Source organism: Rhinatrema bivittatum, chromosome 6 (genome assembly GCF_901001135.1).
Source record: "Rhinatrema bivittatum chromosome 6, aRhiBiv1.1, whole genome shotgun sequence".
In the NCBI taxonomy this organism is placed as follows: Eukaryota; Metazoa; Chordata; class Amphibia; order Gymnophiona; family Rhinatrematidae; genus Rhinatrema; species Rhinatrema bivittatum.
In genome coordinates this window covers 349,447,992-349,466,376 of record NC_042620.1, presented here as the reverse complement: position 1 = coordinate 349,466,376, position 18,385 = coordinate 349,447,992, and the positions used below count along the sequence as shown (strand labels likewise).

Here is an 18,385-nt window from a genome sequence, read left to right as displayed (position 1 = left end):
GATGGTATCGGTGAGGGAGAGGAGGAGGGTTTCAGTGCTGAAGAGTTTTCTGAAACCATGTTGTGCAGGCTGAAGAACATTAAAGGTTTCAAGGTGGTCTGTGAGTTGATTGTTGACTGTTTTTTTCGATGATTTTTGCTAGGAATGGGAGGTTGGAGACTGGTCTGTAGTTTGCTGGGTCGGATTTGTCGAGTTGAGGCTTTTTGATGATTGGTTTGATGATGGCGTTTTTGAGTTTTTCTGGGAAGATTCCTTGTTCTAGGGATAGGTTGATGATGTAGGTTATTGGTTTGACAATAATCTCTCTGATGAGTTTTAGGGTTTTGATGGGGATGGGGTCTAATGGATGGGATGCAGGGTTGGTTTTTCTGATGATAGGTTCAATTTCTGTGGTAGCAACAGGAGTGAATTGTGACCATGAGTGGATAGGAGGGGGGGGTGTCAATTAAGTCATTGTGGGTTTGCGGAATCTTGGCAATGATGTTGTTGACTTTATCCTTGAAGAAATGTGCTAGTTTTTCACTGGAGATGTTGCTGGGGTTTGGCGTATTGTCATTTTGGATGGGGTTGGTAAGGTCTTTGACATAGGCGAAGAGGGTCCTTGGGTTAAATTGGTAATCGTGAATTCTTGATGTGTGGAAATTACGCTTTGCTGTGTTAAGGTCAGTTGTATAGTTGTGTAGTAGTGTTCTGTATTTGTCTTTCAGGTTTGAGGTGGGGGTTCGTCTCCACTGTTTCTCAGTCTGTCTCAGTGTTCGCTTTGAGGTTTTCAGTTCTGGGGTGTACCAAGGTGTTCTTTGCTTTGTGGATTGTTTTATTTCCTTTTTTATCATGGGGCATAATGTATTGGCTATGTCTGCGTTGATAGATATCCAGGAGTTTGTGGCTGTGTTGGCGTCATTTAAGTTGATTGTTTTTAGTGCCTCAGGTAACAGTTTGGTGATGTCTTCACTGGAGCATGGTTTGGTGAATTCGATGATTCGGTTGTTTGTTTGTAGTGGGATTGATTGGAGTTGAAGCTTGGCTTGGATGAGGCTGTGATCAGACCATGGGGTGGGGGTTGTAGATGGTGGTTCAGTTGCAGATATTTTGTTGTTTATGAATATTAAGTCCAGGGTGTGTCCTGATTTTTGGGTGGGTGAGTTGATGATTTGGGTGAATCCGATGGCAGACATGGTGGATAGGAGCAGTTCGCTTGTGGGGGATGGAGGGTGGGTGTCGATGTGGAGGTTAAAGTCTCCTAGTATTATAGCTGGTTCTTGTAAGTTTATGTGGGTTGTGATGGATTCAATCAGGGGGGAAAGGTTGTGCTGTAGGCAACCAGGAGGTGCATATAGGAGGAGAATTTGGAGATGTTTTGATTTGAATAGGTTGGTCTCGATAGGGGGTGGTAAGTTTAGGGAGTGGGAAGAGAATTTAAGTTTTTTGTGAGCTAGGAATAGTAGGCCACCTCCCTTTCTTTTGTTTCTGGGTATGGAGAAAATATTGTATGTGTTTTTGGGCAGTTGATTGAGTAGGACTGTGTCAGAATGTTTCAGCCAAGATTCGGTTATACAGAATATGTCTGGTTGGTCATCTGTGAGTATGTCATGGATGATTGGGATTTTTTTGGTGATTGACTGTGCATTAATGAGGAGTAGAGTAATGAGTGTGATTGTGGTATAGGGTATGTTAGGGTTGGGGTGAATTTTGGTGAGACGTCTAGTGGTGGGTGTGGATTTAGGAGGGTGGTGGTTGTTGTGGCGATGGGTTAGTTTGGGGATGTATTGGGCTGAGGCCATTGTGTGAGTTTTGTGTGAGAAGGTTGTTGCTTGGTTGCTGAGTGGGGAGTGAATGGTGGTAGGGGTTGTTAGGTTGTTTGGGAGTTGGATGATTACTTTTCAGAGATTCATATGTTGAGTGTTGGGAAGAATATAATGGGGCTGGTAGTTGTTGAGGGCTGTGGGGGGGGTTGTAGGGGAGGAACATTGAAGACAGAGGAGCATACGGGAGTACACAAAGGGAGTGCACGAAGGAGCGCACAAAGGAGCAGGCTCCTTTGGCATGCTCCTTCGGCGCGCGACGCTTGGCGTGCGGCGCCTGGAAGACTGCTATATTTATAATTAGAGGGTTAATCAGGGTTGTCCCCTGATTGGCTGTGCGTCGGCAGCGTGTCCCTCGGAGGCGGAAGAAGGTCGGCCGATGACGTCAGCGCTTCCCGGAGGAAGGCAGGGGCTGCCTCGTGGTCGGGGTCGGAGGCGGTCGTGGGTAAGTGTGAATTAAGTAGAAGCCTCTCATGAGGAACTTTGTCACAGCTATATTTCTGCCCAGGATGCTTTTAATTCCAAGATTTCCTCTTCGCCTAATTGCGGGCGATGTGGTCATATGTCTGGTTCGTTGTCCCATGCATTTTGGGCATGCCCACCTATCCAATCTTTCTGGCAGAAGGTGGTCCGATATTTGGAATCTGTTTTAGAGATTCATCTTCCATTTTCCCCTTTTCGGATGCTTTTCAGCTGCATTTCGCCCCTGCGTGTGAGAGTTTTGGGATCTCGCCTATTTGTCCATAAGGTATGTTTAGTAGCAAAAAAGGTAATCCTTTTACATTGGAGAGACTTTGACCCACCATCCTACTGAACCTGGCGTAATAGCCTACACCGTATGATGCAGACGAAGGCTGCTATTATTCTCTCTATTTGGGATCCCTACTTACAGCGTCTCCCACACAGATCCTGCAGCTTAATATTAAATGAGTGACAGTATGTGGCATGGCATTACCTTCAGGTGAACTTATGCACTGAATGATTGACTTTGCAGTGGTTTGTTGGTTTTCAGGAATATGGACTGGGGTGGGGGGGGGGGATGGTTGCTTTTCCAGTCTGTATTTTTGCTATTTTGTCTTATTGTTCTAATGTATTTCAAAAGAATAAAAATTGTTTTTTCCAAAAAAAAAAAAAGTTGAGGTGGGAAAAAGGGACTGATTAAAGCCCTTGAGAATCAAACACCATTGCTGCACTTTATGAGGATGTGGGGAAGATAGGGGTCGAGTGTGGCTGTCAGAATTTTTGTAACCTCGGCTGCACAATGAGGAAAGGAGAGGAAAACTGGGTAATTATAGTGGTGAGAAACCTTTTCCACTACTACAAGAAGCTCTCCTACTGGCCTGACAGAGAGAGAGGATAGAATAGAATAGAATGCTCAAAGGAAGAAAAGAGGAAATGAGACTGGGGTTGACAGTATGAGAGAAAAAAAGGGGAGAAGGAATGAGAAAGGAATGAAGGAAAAAATGGAGGATAAAGAGGGAGACAGGAATCCATGATGGACCTGGTTAAGGGGTGTGAGAGTGGATGGAAGCCTATCAGTGAAGAGAAGGAGAGGACCCCCAGGAATCATGCTGGACATAGGTAGATAGAAAGGGAAAGATAAAGGGCCACCATGATCCAGGAGGGAATAATAAAAAGATGACTGCCAGGAATCAAGGAGGAGGGAGGATGAGACAACAGTCAGTTGTAGAATTAACATTAAACACAAAAGTCATTTAGGGAGACACACAGACAGACATAGAGCTCTCATAAGCCTACTTCCTTTTGAAAAGCATTGTCTGTCTCTTCTGCGGAGAACTGCAGGGAGTCACCACGAAAACGTCACGTGGAAAGCTGAGAAACTCCAGAGCATAGCCATCTCTTATCACCTCCAGAACCCACTGGTCTGACGTGATCTTGATCCACCTCCGATAAAAAGGAGAGACAGGCGACCCCCTATCTTCTGGTTCCCAGGAGTGTGTCGGCACACCTTCATCGGGGAGGTCAGGGGGCCCCGACACTCGAGCCCAAGCACCATCTGGGCTGCCTGGGACGAAGGACTGAGACCTACCCAAAGGCTGAGCCCTAAAAAAAGATGCTCCTCTGTAGGGTCAAAAAAGTTTGAAAACCCCTAGTATGACCTATCGTGCCGAATGAGCGCAGCGCCTGCTTTTAAACATCTGATAACTGAGGAACCTGGGACTCACCCCACTTATTGGCCATTTTTTTTTATCTCACTCCCAAACAAGAGTGATCCTTTAAAAGGCCATCCTTTAAAAGGTGAATTACCAGTCATGCTCAAAATCACAACTATCAAACCAATTCTAAAGAAGAAGAACCTGAACCCAGACGACTTGAATAACTACCGTCCAATATCAAACCTACCACTGCTGGCAAAAATGACAGAGAAAGCAGTGCTGAAACAACTCAACGACCACCTGGAAAACAACAAAATACTACATCCCAACCAGCACGGCTTTAGGAAAAACCTCAGTACAGAAACCCTACTGCTCAACCTATCTAACAATATTCTAAGAGGATTTGAGAACAAAATAGGCCATCTACTAATCCTTCTCGATCTTTCCGCAGCATTCGACACTGTTGACCACAAAAGGCTAATAGCAAGTCTAGCAAACATCAGTCTCTCAGGCAAAACGTTAGACTGGTTCACTTCTTTCCTAAAAGACAGATTTTTCTAAGTCTCCATCAATAACAACTCATCTGAAGCCATCCCCCTCGAAACAGGAGTGCCACAAGGGTCGGCTCTCTCAACCACACTCTTTAATATTTATCTACTACCGCTCTGCCAACTCCTATCTAGCCTAGGCGTTACTTACTACATGTATGCAGATGACATACAACTCCTCATTCCGATTACCTCCACCATTGAAGACGCAATGATACTCATCTCACCTTGACTCAATCAGAAATATGCTCAACCTACTAAAATTATGTCTAAACATGAGCAAAACCGAATGCATACTAATTGAAAGAAAAAACTCAAATTCAAACCCCCTCCCCTCCTTTCAAATAGACAACATCTGCATACAACTCAAAGACAACGTAAAAGACCTTGGTATTTGGATTGACAGCGAGCTAAACTACAAAAAACATATCGCAACAAAAACTAAAGAAGGTTTCCATAAACTCCAAATACTTAAACATCTAAAACCAATACTCCACCACCAAGATTTCAGAACTGTCTTACAATCTTTTATTCTCACTAGCTTGGACTATTGTAACTCACTTCTGATAGGTCTACCCAAAACGGCATTAAAACCACTTCAACTACTACAAAAGGCCGCTGCTAGAGTCCTATCTGGCAAAAAAAAATCAGACCACATCACCCCCGTACTCAACAGCCTACACTGGCTACCGGTAGAAAAAAGAATTGAATTCAAAATGCTAACAATATTACACAACGCAATATACAACGCAGATAGCACGGCCCTTGACAATGTAATACATATTCGCAATGAACAACGCACAACAAGAACAACAAGTAAATTACAGTTAGAGATACCATCTATCCCATTAGCCAAGTTATCCACAACAAGAAACAAAGCCATATCCATCGCCAGTCCAAAACTATGGAACTCACTACCAGAACACCTGAGCTCACAAAGAAATATTAAATCTTTCAAAAAAGAACTCAAAACATGGATCTTCAGTCAGACTCTCAAGGGTGGTATTGGTTAATTTCAAATAAAACACCTACTACATAAACGGCTCCGGACCACAATGCCAATCCCAAGATATTGACAGAACGAGTTATACTAAAGTATTAGGGAATGTTTTATTGATCCTCCCCCAGAACTGTTTCACCCCCTTGCGCATGCTTTGATCATAGTTATATACTGTTATAAATGTTGCTGTCGATTGTATTAACTAGTTTTTCTCAGGTTCAAACACTGTTAATTGTAATAGGTTGTTATGCACGTTTCAATCTCTGTTATTTGTAATAGGTTGTTGTACATGTAAACCGGGGTGAAGGCAGCTTGCTATACCTCGGTATAAAAAAAACCCGCTTAAATAAATAAATAAATAAGATGACTTTGAAGTTGTTTCGGCACCAATTCAGTTTTCAAGATCAGGCGCATCCAGGGTGGTGAGGCCGTAGAGCACTGCCCTGAAATTCAAACCAGACTCATCAACTTCCTGAGAGAGAGCAAGCAAGAATGATCCACTAGGGAGCAACAAGAAGCCATCTGGTATTCATTGCCACTGCCTCAAGGCTTGCTTAAGGATAGCCTCAATTCTTCTATCCTGCGCCTCCTTCAAGCCGTTACTCCTTCCACAGGGTTAGTTGTCTGCTTGGAGACGGCACACACCAGCGCATCCACTTTCAGAAAGCACAACTGCTCTCTCTCTCTGCTGGATTCAAGGGGTACAGTGCTACCATGGCTTGTCCCCCTTTAAAATTAGCTTCCGGGGCGCCCCATTCAAGATCAATCAATTTTTGAAAAGTATCCATAATACTTTACGAAAGGAATCTAAACGGGATTCTTGTTTGGCTCAGACATGGCATCAGCACCCAGCACCCCCAGCATCTTCAATGCCTCGGTGATCCGAGCCAGCAACTCATCTCTATGAAAGAAATGCAACATTGTTCTATACGGCTCCAACCGCAGACGAATTTCCCATCCTCCAGGGAGTATGAGTAGCCTTTATTATCTGTGTCACCTGGGTCCCTATCAGCTGCAGGTGTAGACATACTCTGATGCTTACCTGCGGCACCAGGCACGCAGGGATCCACAGTTTGTGATCCTGAACTCTTAGGCCTACGACATCAGTGACTGAGCAAAATCTGTGAGCAGGGCCTAGCCAAAACGCTGCGCAACCCACCAAGCTGTTTCACAGAAGATTCACATGTAGAAAAGTGTGCCAACACCACTGCAGTCCATACCAAAACCAGGGGGCGTGAGTCCTGCGCCCACCGACTAGCCTTTCCCTGCTGACAAACCAGTTAGGGGAACCCCAAAACTAGGTGAAACCTCTGACAGCTCCCCCTCTAGTCCCATTCCCACATCATGCTGGGAAAGGCGGGCACAGTAAAAGCAGCCAGAGATAACTCTCCCTGAGCCTCCAAGATGCGCTGACACAAGTTAGGGGGAACGCCAAGCTGAGATGCCTGAATATGACAAGCAGCACAAAGGTAAACACCTGCTAGCAGCTTGCTCCCAAAGCATCTGACAATTGTGCACCCTCATAAGCGAGCGTGGATAGGACACCCAAAAACAAGGTCTGTCCAATAAGTATCCAAAATATAGGTGCACAATACACGGTCCAGGTAGGCGCTTACCTAAGCACCCAACAAGGTGCCCATCCACGTGCACACCGGGTGCACGAGCGCAAACCGATGTCAGATACTGCTTCGTGGCAGATCTGTGCACAGAAAAAAGCACATGAATGCTGCCGCGGCCTACCACACGGCTTCTAAGCAAAGCCCGAGTATGGGGCCTAGCCAAAAGGTTGCTCAACCCACCAAGCTGCCATGAATCACCAAGCTGCCATGAATCCCCCAGGCAGGAATGGATGTTGGATTGGCATGCTGAGGCTCGGTGACCACAAGGGGAATGGAAACCCTCACCCATTTTCATTTTTTAAATTTTTACTCTTTACCTGCTCTCAGCCCATCTCAGCCGAGTATACAGTTGGTCTCCAACTGTGGGGGAATAGGGCAAAGGCCTTCACTGCCATGCTCGGCTTCCTACACTTCCTGTTTGACTCTCTACAGCTAAGACCACACTGGAAAACCAGCTACCGGACTGAGGCACTCTACTGAGGAAGGGATCCGCAGATATCACCTCAGGAAAACTCAACTGAGGGAGAGGCCATAAGGTATCACCACAGGAGAGCGGGGCAAATTAAGTTCCTTCTTTTCTTTCATTTTCTATATTTTTTTAAAGCAATGCCCTGTAGGAAGATGCACATCCACTATCTGCTGGAGACGGAGAATACTGGTGGGCTGCCAATGCAGGGGAACATATACTATGATGTCAGCTTTGCTCCGTATCCATCTGCTCGTTGAGGTGCATAACCAAATGGTGTGGATTAACTTGTCTGAATGCTAAGAAACATGATTTTTTTCATTTTCATGGTAAAGCTTTCATGTTTCTTATACATGTCCTCTTACCACCCACTGCTTTCTACTATTGGAGACAGGATGCAGGTCTTTGACTTTGATGTGATCTAGGCTGACAGCTCCTATGTACAATTCATTGCACCATTGGTGCTTTCTAATTCACACAATACTATTGGAACAATTTTCAAACTGCCCACATTGGGACAAATGCTGTGCATGCTTTTCACCTGCAGACTTTCCACCAATTCTCAAAGTGAAGGTACACGATTACTTTCTTTCTCTCTGAAAACTGCACTAGATGCAAAGTACATGTAGTCACTTGCACCTGCTTTTTGTGTGGGTTGAATTCTGCTTGAAAAGAATGTGTGTTGATTTGAAAATGCATTTATGTATGTACTTTTCCTCCTCTGACCTAAACACATCCTCTTAACGTGGTTAATAGTCCGTGTGTTTGCCACACTGAAAATGGGATTTTCCAGACAGCCAATTTACATGGATATGAGGCAGATATTCAGCGCCACTTAGTCAGATAAGTTCTAACTTACTGGCTAAGTGGTGCAGTTTAAATATTTGGCTGCAGTCAGCGGTCGCCACTTAGCCAGATAAATACTTACTTATCTGGCTAAGTGACGCTGAATACTTATTTATCTGGTATTTAACAGACTAGGTCATGGGAGGAGAATGAGCGTAATGAGGAAGATTAAATTAGCTGGATAACTTATCCAGCTAACTCTGATCGGCCCATATACCTGTCCTAACATTAGCCGGATAAACTCTCTCTTATGGCAGCATTACAACAATATTAAATAGTAGTAGTAGGTGGGAGGAAGAATAATAATTGCATGTCTAAAGTTAAATCCAGATAGATAAAAACTAGAATTAATCAAAATGTGTTAAGAAAAGAAAAATTCACTGAAATCCACAATAAGATTACATGTCCCACAGCGTGATTTGAGATCCTCAAATAAAGGATTACTCTCAATCCTGAACATTAGATCGGCCCACTTATGCGAAGCACGAGAGAGACCTATATCAATTGCGGGTCCCAAACACTGGAACAAAATGCCACTGGATCTGAGAATACAGCAAGATAAGAAACAATTTTGGAAAGGACTAAAAACATGGCTCTTCCACCAAGCATATACAGACGAGTAAAGTGAATATAGGAGTCCCTAGGCATTTTTAGCGTGTTTTAACCTTTTACTTATATTGCTTTTACGTTTTAACCTTTGGTAATTTTATAGTTTTAAAAATATAGGGGCGGATTTTCAGAGCCCTGTTCGCGTAAATCCGCCCGCCCCGGACGGGGCGTGTCGGGGGCGTGTCGGGGGGCGGGCCCGAACCGCGCGGCGTTTTCGGGGCGTGTCGGGAGCGTTCCGGGGGCAGGCCCGGGGGCGTGGCTACGGCCCAGGGCGGCCCGGCGGCGTGGCCGCGCCCTCCGGACCCGCCCCCAGGTCGCGTCCCGGCGCGCAGGAGGCCCGCTGACGCGCAGGGATTTACGCCTCCCAGAGGGAGGCGTAAATCCCCCGACAAAGGTAAGGGGGGGGTTTAGACAGGGCTGGGCGGGTGGGTTAGGTAGGGGAAGGTGAGGGGAGGGCAAAGGAAAGTTCCCTCCGAGGCCGCTCCGATTTCGGAGCGGCCTTGGAGGGAATGGGGGTAGGCTGCGCGGCTTGGCGCGCGCCGGCTATACAAAATCCATATCCTTGCGCGCGCCGATCCAGGTTTTTAGCAGATACGCGCGGCTCCGTGCGTATCTACTAAAATCCAGCGTACTTTTGTTTGCGCCTGGAGCGCAAACAAAAGTAGGCTATTCGCGCTCCTTTTAAAATCCGCCCCATAGTTTTTAGTGATATTTATAATATAATAATTGTATTTTTTCTTTTTCCCCTTTTTACTGTGATAAATTGTGAACCGTCGAGATGGACCTTGTCCACACAACGGTATATAAAACTGTTCAAGTAAAAATAAATAAAATACCTTATTTTTCCACAATGTCCAATCAGACATTTCCTGACCTCAGATGAGCTTTGGGTTTTGCTATCGTGTCGGGCTTCATTTTGAGGCCCCCCCACAGGAATTTTGTTTTTCCTGCGGTTCAGGGTTTTTTTTTTCCGAGGGCCTCGATTTTCGGGTTAGTGCGCGCTAACCTGAAAAATGAATTTTTCCAAAATTTCAGAAAAAATTCATTCGTTTTTCGGTTCTCCTGAACCATACCGAATTAGGAAATTTCATTGAAATTGCCTAATTTGGGAAAAACGAATGCACATCCCTAATATAAACAGGATAATTACTTTCCTGTAAGTAAACCTCTGTGTATACAGTATTTGTAAGACTTTATTCTGATTTTATCAGCAATCTAGTACGCTAAACAATTCCCATTCCCAGCAGACATTGTTTTACTTCAGGTTAATATCTTTGAGATATTTTAGTTGCTTTAGAAATACTCTTGGAAACTAGCTAATCCCAATCAGTGCGAGTCCACCGAAAATACTTACCTTTGAATGGAGCAAATTACCTAAAACTGTTCTTTGCATGTGGTAATTCTCAAGGACTTACTCAACCCATCTGGTGCTCCTTCTGAAGATACATGCTCAGTGCATTCTACAACAATAACTTTCAGTGCTAATCCTCAAGCCCCTTCTCCCCAAACAGGGCTGTTTGGGGCAACCAAAAATATGAATACTAACCCACACAAATATTCAGCATGCAATATCATGAAAAACCAAACCTGTTTGGCAATCACTGCTCTAAACATAATCTTATTTAGGCTGAACAAGAACCGACCTTTCCAGCAAATGCTGGGTGATGGTATGCACTGACAACAGTACAGTTCTAAGTTCTAGAAAAGTGATTTCCAAATCAGTCTTCATTACCCTACAGCCAGTCTGGTTTTCAAGATATCCAAAGTGAGTATAAAAGGAGATAAGATAAATTAGCATATACTGGGTCTCCAGTGTGTGTGTATATATACATATATATATATATATATATATATATATATATATATAAATTGTGAAGGCTCACCGCCCGTGCTGCCTTGGGTGCCGCTCCGCTGCCTCCAGCTCAGGCCCCTCGCGAGTCCTGGATATCCCTGGAGTCCCTCAGTCGCACAGGACTCCCTTGGTTCAGGTCTCCACAGGCCCTGGTTTTGCGGGGCTTCTGGGTTCTCTTTGAATGGAGTGGGGTTGAAGCAGTCCCCCAACCCCCAAAGATAACACAGAGAGAGAGATGTTCCTCAAAGCATTTTTATAAAGCAGAGTAGCTGAATCTGTTACATTGGCTCCGTCCCCTCAGGAGCTGAACAAATGACCCTGCCCCCGCTCTCCAGCAGTCTAACCCCTTGACACAGGTGCTGGAGCAAAGGCACTGTTTGAGCCCCCCTGGCTCTCCAGTTCACCAGCAAACCCCCTTAACACATGTGCTGGATTAAAGGTACTGTTTGAGCCCCCCCGGCTCTCCAGTCCACCCGCAAACACACCTGCCCTAACTTCCCTTAGGGTACAGGTTCTCTGTTTCCCTTTCCAGGCTAGGCTGTGCCCCTGAGACAGCTGGAGGATTCCTCTCCCCCGGAACCTACCTCCATTTCCTTCTCCCCCTTTGCTTCCTGGCACTCGCTTTTTCTGGCCACTGCTGCTACCTAGGCACGCCCTCTTCCTCTAGCTCCCCAGGCTCACCTGTGTGACTCATTAGTGTCTAAGTCTGACACCTGCTCACCTCCAGGCTCTCCCTACAGGTCAGGTGGTGGTTCTAGGAACCTGGGATTTGTAGTTTCCGCCTTCACCTGCTCCACCTGCTGGCGGGCTCTAGTATTACTAGCTGCCTTATGGTATCTTATCCATTCCTGCCCCCGGCAGCGCTGCACTCCATCACAATATATATATATATGACTCACCCATGTTCAATGTGGATATCCTGAAAACCCAACTGGCTGTGGTCTCAGCTGGATAAGTTTAGAAACCAGTGTTCTATAACTCTAGGTTTGGGAAGGTTGCCCAGGTGCCACGTGACAGGTCATGTGACCCAACATGAATCCACTGAAAATACTTACCTTTGAAACCAGGGCTATTCAGAAAGCAAAAAGGTATAAACTTTGACAAATGCTTTAAGAGGATTTGCTCAATAATTTCCTGTTTCACAGAAATTTTCTTCAGAGATAGCAAGTGTTGCTTACCTGTAACAGGTGTTCTCACAGGACAGCAGGATGTTAGTCCTCACATATGGGTGACATCACAGGATGGAGCCCTGTACGGAAAACTTTTCTGTCAAAGTTTCTACAAAGCTTTGACTGACACTGGCACACTGAGCATGCTCAGCCTGCAATTATCCCTGTGAACCACAGGTGTCTCCCTCAGTCTCGTCTTATAGCTAAAAGCACAAGCGAAACTAAAATAAAAGTAAAATCGTATACATACCCAACTCTGCGGGGTGGCGGGTGGGTTTCATGAGGACTAACATCCTGCTGTCCTGTGAGAACACCTGTTACAGGTAAGCAACACTTGCTTTCTCACAGGACAAGCAGGATGGTAGTCCTCACATATGGGTGAGTACCGAGCTGAGGATGGCCGAGAGTGCACCAAATACACCCACGATGCGCAAAAGGTGCAATGACGGGGGTGGAATTTGGAAAGGAGGGCATTCTGAAACCCGTAACGGGTTGGTGGAAGGATGTTGGGTAGTGAAACCGAAAAGAATAAGAGTAGACGGACTGGCCAAACATGGAGCATGCCGGCTAGTCGTATCTAAGCAATAATGGGCTGCGAAGGTATGGAGAGAGCTCCAGGTTGCAGCCTGATAAATATGTACAAGCAGAAGTGGCCGAGGGGAAGCTATTGAGGCTGGGACGGATGCAACAGAGTGTGGTTACACGCAGTGTTGTAGTGAAATGCCAGCTTGTTGGTAGGAAAAGAGATACAGACCTTCAATTAGGAGGAATAGGTCTGTTTGCCCAGTGGAACTCATAGGTTGACTCTTGCCACAGAAGGAAAGGGTTAGGTGGAATTCCTATGGAGTGTAGTGCGATCTAGATAGAATGCAAGTACACTATTACTGTCCAAGGAGTGGAAAAAACCCTCTCACTTTGCTGAGAGAGAGGTGTTGGGAAAAATGGGCAGAGTATATTCTGAGTAAGGTGAGATGCAATGTCTACCTTAAGAAGGATATGAATTTGAATACGTAAAACCACTCGGTCACGGAGGAACGCAGGGTCTAATGAGTATGTAACAAGGTGTGTAACTCACTGTCCCTGTTGGCCGAAATGACATTTATGAGGGAAAGAATTTCCCATGTCATACTGTGAAAAGAGAGGAATGGAAAAGCTCGAACCGAGAACGTATGAGACCTATAAGCACGAAATATAGGTTCCATTCCGTGACTAGTGAAAATAGAGGCGGCTTGATCAGTGGATAATCCATGGTAAGTTGACTCAGGAGGGGGTTTACCGTTAATCGTGTATCCCCACTCATAAAACGATACACCAACTGGAACAGAGCTGTACCTATGTGGAGGATGTCTGGGGAGCAGAATCCGAGGGAGCAAGAGAAAAGAGTGGTGTAGAAAAAACAAAAAGGGTAATACCCTTTTGCATGTGTCATGTGGTAAATCATGCCATTTTGAATTGTAGGATTTATGTATGGAAGGTTTTGTGACGCTGCCAGTACTTGAGAACATCAGTGAGTCTACGAATTGTGACTGACTGGTGAGAAGGCGAATTGGTTACTGGTGTGATAGATTGAGAAGTATGGGAAGCATACTGGTCTCAACCAGGACGTGGGTCTGAGGAACAGTGAACCCTGTCCAGGTTCAGTATTAGAAGAGAGCTGGCTATGAGAGGCAGCGGAAGAGACACATTTAAGAGGTCCTTGACGGAAGAAACGCGTCTATGGGAATGCATTGGAAACATGTGTATGGAGTAGAATCTGTGCACTGTATGGTTCAATTCGGAAGCAGAGGGCAAGTTCGGTTGACCTCAGCACCAGAAGATGTTTCTCGCTACACGTAGTCCGAGATCATTCGAGAGGATGGAACCTATATGGAGAAGGTCTGTTAGTGCGTTCAGAAAGTTTCTTAGATAAGTGGCCCGAGGATGCGTGGAGTGAGCAAGGGCCAAGGGTAGAGCTGCGCAGCTTCCTTGCAGAGCAGCTAAGATGTTGTGCATGCTTGTGTGTTGGAAGGCACATTGTCCCTATGCTGTCTGTCTGTATGCACAAAGATTTGTTGCAGAGGCAGTATTGGAAGGCATAAGGGTATAACTCATGGCTACAAGCTCCAGGAAGTCTAAGTGAAACTGTGTCTGGAGCGGAATAGACACATATTGGGTTGAGAAGATTTTAGGTCAAACTTACAACCCTAAGTAAATGCGAGCATGAGCAGGATCCGACTAGGATTTTGGTTCTAGATCTGCAATAAAGATGAGGGACGAAAGCGGATGAACAGCTTAGACCCACTGATAATGGAATTTCACTGAATCTAATCCATAGCAGTTTTGGATCTATGAGGAAAGTGCATAGTGAAAAAACCCCATAGCCCGACAATGAAAAATTGAGGGGCTGAGGTTATGGAATATGTACGCAGGGACATGTAGGAATTTATTAGAATGTCTGCGCGGTTGCTGGACAGGAAGGTCATTATGACTGTGGTGTCCAGAAGTGTTGTATAAGGGATTTATGGCAGTGACAGTAATCCCAGATAGTAAATTTATAGTAAATTTATAGTGAGTCATGAAGAAGTTAGAACTCCTTGCGTGGACTGACTGTGGTTATGCAGCTGTCTATGCAAGGAAAGCGTGAATGATGTTGCACTCCGTAGAGAAACAGCAGTTACCGATAGTGTTTCAATGAAATAACCCAGTTGCCGAAGATGGTGCAACCGGCAGAGCTTGGGATTGTAAAATTGTTGACTCACCATGAAGCACATAGAAAGATTAGAGGTAATGTACTTACTGCGATATGGAAGCATGGTGTCGAGAGATACCATTTTACTTGTACCTTCTGAAGAAAGTTGGTATTTCTGAGGTCCAGGATGGGCGGAGAGTAACTACTTTCTGTTGAAAGAAAGAATAGTGTAATTAAAACTCCCCAACCCCCCTTCTCCCCCTGCGCTTTGTAGCATCTGGGGGAGTGTACCGGGAACCTTGGTACAAAGTGGGGTGGCTGCTCTGATATCCAGCCAGTTGGGAGACCAGGAGGTGTCCAACTGGAGGGGCTGATGTAATCTGGATATCATGTAACCTCCCACGGGAGTGTGAGCAGCAAAGTCTTACCCGCATTTCTGTGTGCTGTACAAAGAGACATCAAGACCTGTCGTCAGGCTTCGAGGTGGACTTGCACTTGAGGTAGTGTTTGCTGGATCTCGTCTTTAGCAGATCAGCGAATGCATCTGGAACTTTGGTTCTGAATTAGGAACCAGAAGCCAGAGTATTAATCAGTACAGAGCCCCGTTGCTGAAAATGGGAGAATGTCCTGATGCAATCCCAAAGAAATGATAGAGGGGTTCTCTTGGTATTGTGGCTGACATAGCTGGCATAGCGATATGTGACACTAATACGGTTCTTGAAAGGTACGTGACCTAGAACTTTTCGAACCATGTAGCCCGAATTAGAGAACACATCTCAATGGCAATGCCGCAGAAGCAGGTACTTACCATCTGACGTGGATCGCCGAAGGACGAGCCGGTGAAGATTGCTGGCTCGTGGATTTCAGGAGTCATCGAGGGAGTAGACACCCATCTCAACTCTGATGCCTGGTATGGTGGCACAGGTATAGAAGAGACACGCTGAGCATGGCTGGCACTACCATAGTAATTTTGTGGAGGGCCACAATCCCGCACCGATGTCAGTGGGGCACGCCTCGGGAACAGGGGAGCCAATTAACAGCTCGTGAACCCGGCTCTCGTCGCAGCGGCTCGATGTCTCATGACGCCAGTACAGAATTCTTCGGAACTCGTTCCGGTGCTTCTGGAGCACCAAGGACTGCCAGCACTGTGCGGAACAGTGGCGATGGCAGTGGTGATGTTGCTCGTCCCGGGCATTCTCCAGCACCGAGAAGGAAAGCACTGATGTGCTGGTTGGCGTCGGTGGCGGATGGTCACTGTGTCGGTGACGATGTGTGCCACAGTGCTCGGCCCGGTCTTTCCCCAGCGCCAAGATGGATGTCCTCGCTGTCTTGGATGGCGACTGATGACGGAATGTCAGCATGCCTGCACTGCTCCTGGCACTATGTAGTGTCATAGGCTAATACGGGGCTTTAATAAGAACCCAAAGCATGGAGCACTGTGTTTAGGCAAGGGCATTACGTGGAGGTGCTATGTCGGTTTTGACGGTGTCGATGGCGGCCGAAGCGGCCTCGAGGGTATCGTCAAAAATATATATGAAAAAACGTCGATGACCCGGGCACAGCAATGATGACAGAGATGGAAGCACTGACGGCATCAGCGTAGGTATCTGTGGAAACGATGTGGCATCGAATAATCGAAAAAACATTGTTGGCATTGGAAAAATGATACCGGCATCAACGGAGTCGATGACTGCATCGATAGGAATGTCGAAGACACCGATGGAAACAACGCGGGCGTCGAGGACATCGATGTATGGAGACAGGCACCGACGGCATGGCTACAGACATTGACGGCATCGATTGGATTGACTTGGGCACCAATGGCATCGATGGCATCGATGCCACCGACATGGACATCGATGGCACCAACATGGGCACCGATGGAATCGATGTTGGCATGGATGCCATTGATGGAATTGACATTGGCATCGATGGAATCCACTTTGGCATCGATGGCATCGACATTGGCATCAACAACATCGATGGAATCGACCCTACCATTGATGTCATCGACTCTGGCATCGATGCCTATCGATGCCATGGACAATGTCATCGATGGAAATGTCCTGGACATCGATGACACTGATAAAATAAACAATGGCATCGATGGAAATGACCCTGGCATCGATGGACGTGCCCTGGGCATGGATGGCACCGATGACACAAAATGTGGGTCGATGGCATCCATCTGGGTGATGATGGCACCAATGAAACCCAAGGAAATATCAGTGCCATGGATGAAAAACATGAATGGCACTGATAGAACGATGCAGGGACCGATGGCATCAGTGTACCGCTGGGGCAGGGGTACCAATGGCATTGAAGAATCCAGGATGGTCTAAAAAGGGGTACCGATGGTAGTGATGGGGGCATCAACTGCGCGAGGGTACCGAGGAAATCGAAGAACCTGAACTCGACAGGGGCCTTGGCAGCAATTGAAACCGTGGAAGTCCCTGTCCCACTAGCGCTAATAACCAGGCAGAGTGTCACAGAGGGACACTCGCAGGCTATGTGTGGCTAACTGAAACATAGGGAGAGGGAAGGCCGCAGTCGGTTGGCAGGCCAGGGAGGTGACAGGAACCAACTGAAAAAACAGGGCATAGTACTCACCGAGCGTCAAATAAACATACGCAAAGGGAGACCCGTGCAGGGAAAAATGTTTGTGAAGTAAAAGTTTAAGTGTTTCTGTGAAGAAAAAGTGTTAGAATTTCTCACAGAGCTCCTAACCGCTATGCTTACTGCAGAGCGGAAAAAAGAAGACTGAGGGAGACACCTGTAGTTCACAGGGATAATTGTAGGCTGAGCATGCTCAGTGCTCTCAGTGTGCCAGTGTCAGTCAAAGCTTTGTAGAAACTTTGACAGAAAAGTTTTCCATACAGGGCTCCATCCTGTGATGTCACCCATATGTGAGGACTACCATCCTGCTTGTCCTGTGAGAATAATAATTTTAAGGAGACTAATGAAGATACATGTTTGAAATGTAGTTAGTCACCTAGAAACCTTCTCGCAACAGGCAGTCTTTCAGCAACTTGGAACTAAAGTGACGCAACCCTCACCACTGGCCAATGGTGTAGTTTGTTGGAATCAGCAATAACTTTACTGCATTTTGTTGCTTCCATTGGTATCTTCTGGAATAGCTCATCAAGGCTTCTGGGGACTATGTTAAACACTATGATGTATTTTGCATAAAGCTATGACATACAACCACATCAAATGGATGCTTTCAGAATTAGGCCCAACAGACACTATGGTCACTTACTTCTCCTCTGTCACAGTCTGACCATTGCTTCTGGCCTCTTCCACAATTATTTTTTCTTTTTCAGGAAGCAAAACTTGAGGCATGGAATCCTTGTATGAGCCTAAGACACAAGCTGTACCCACCCCCACCAAAAAAGGAGACAAAATAAGAATTGTAGTTGTTTAAAAATACTTATATTTCACCTATAATGATAAATCATGTAAAGCAGATAATCCTGCAATACAAGATTAACATAGACATCAGGCTCACATATACAGCTACATGTATTACCTGTTTCTTCATACGCAGACCCAACCATGCATGAAGTTTTGTGTTTTACATTCTCACAAAAGCCTACAGGGGAATCTTACATTTTATAGCATTTATTTAAAAAATGCCAAAATTCTTTTGTGTACTAGCAGTCACAGATAGGAAGTGCTATTTGGTCAGG

General features: G+C 45.8%; 1 protein-coding gene across 7 annotated transcripts in view; it reads right to left on the bottom strand.

Moving 5' to 3' along the window:
• Nucleotides 1–18,385, bottom strand: part of ARHGEF6 (Rac/Cdc42 guanine nucleotide exchange factor 6) — a 386,722-nt gene that overhangs the window by 35,416 nt on the left and 332,921 nt on the right. For 6 of the 7 annotated variants that reach the window (XM_029607805.1, XM_029607803.1, XM_029607801.1 and 3 more), the window contains one exon: nt 17,956–18,067. The exons of the other annotated variant lie outside the window; for it this stretch is intronic. In XM_029607805.1, coding sequence (XP_029463665.1) covers nt 17,956–18,067 — 112 coding nt within the window. The remainder of the gene's footprint in view (nt 1–17,955; nt 18,068–18,385) is intronic. 7 annotated transcript variants of the gene reach the window in all.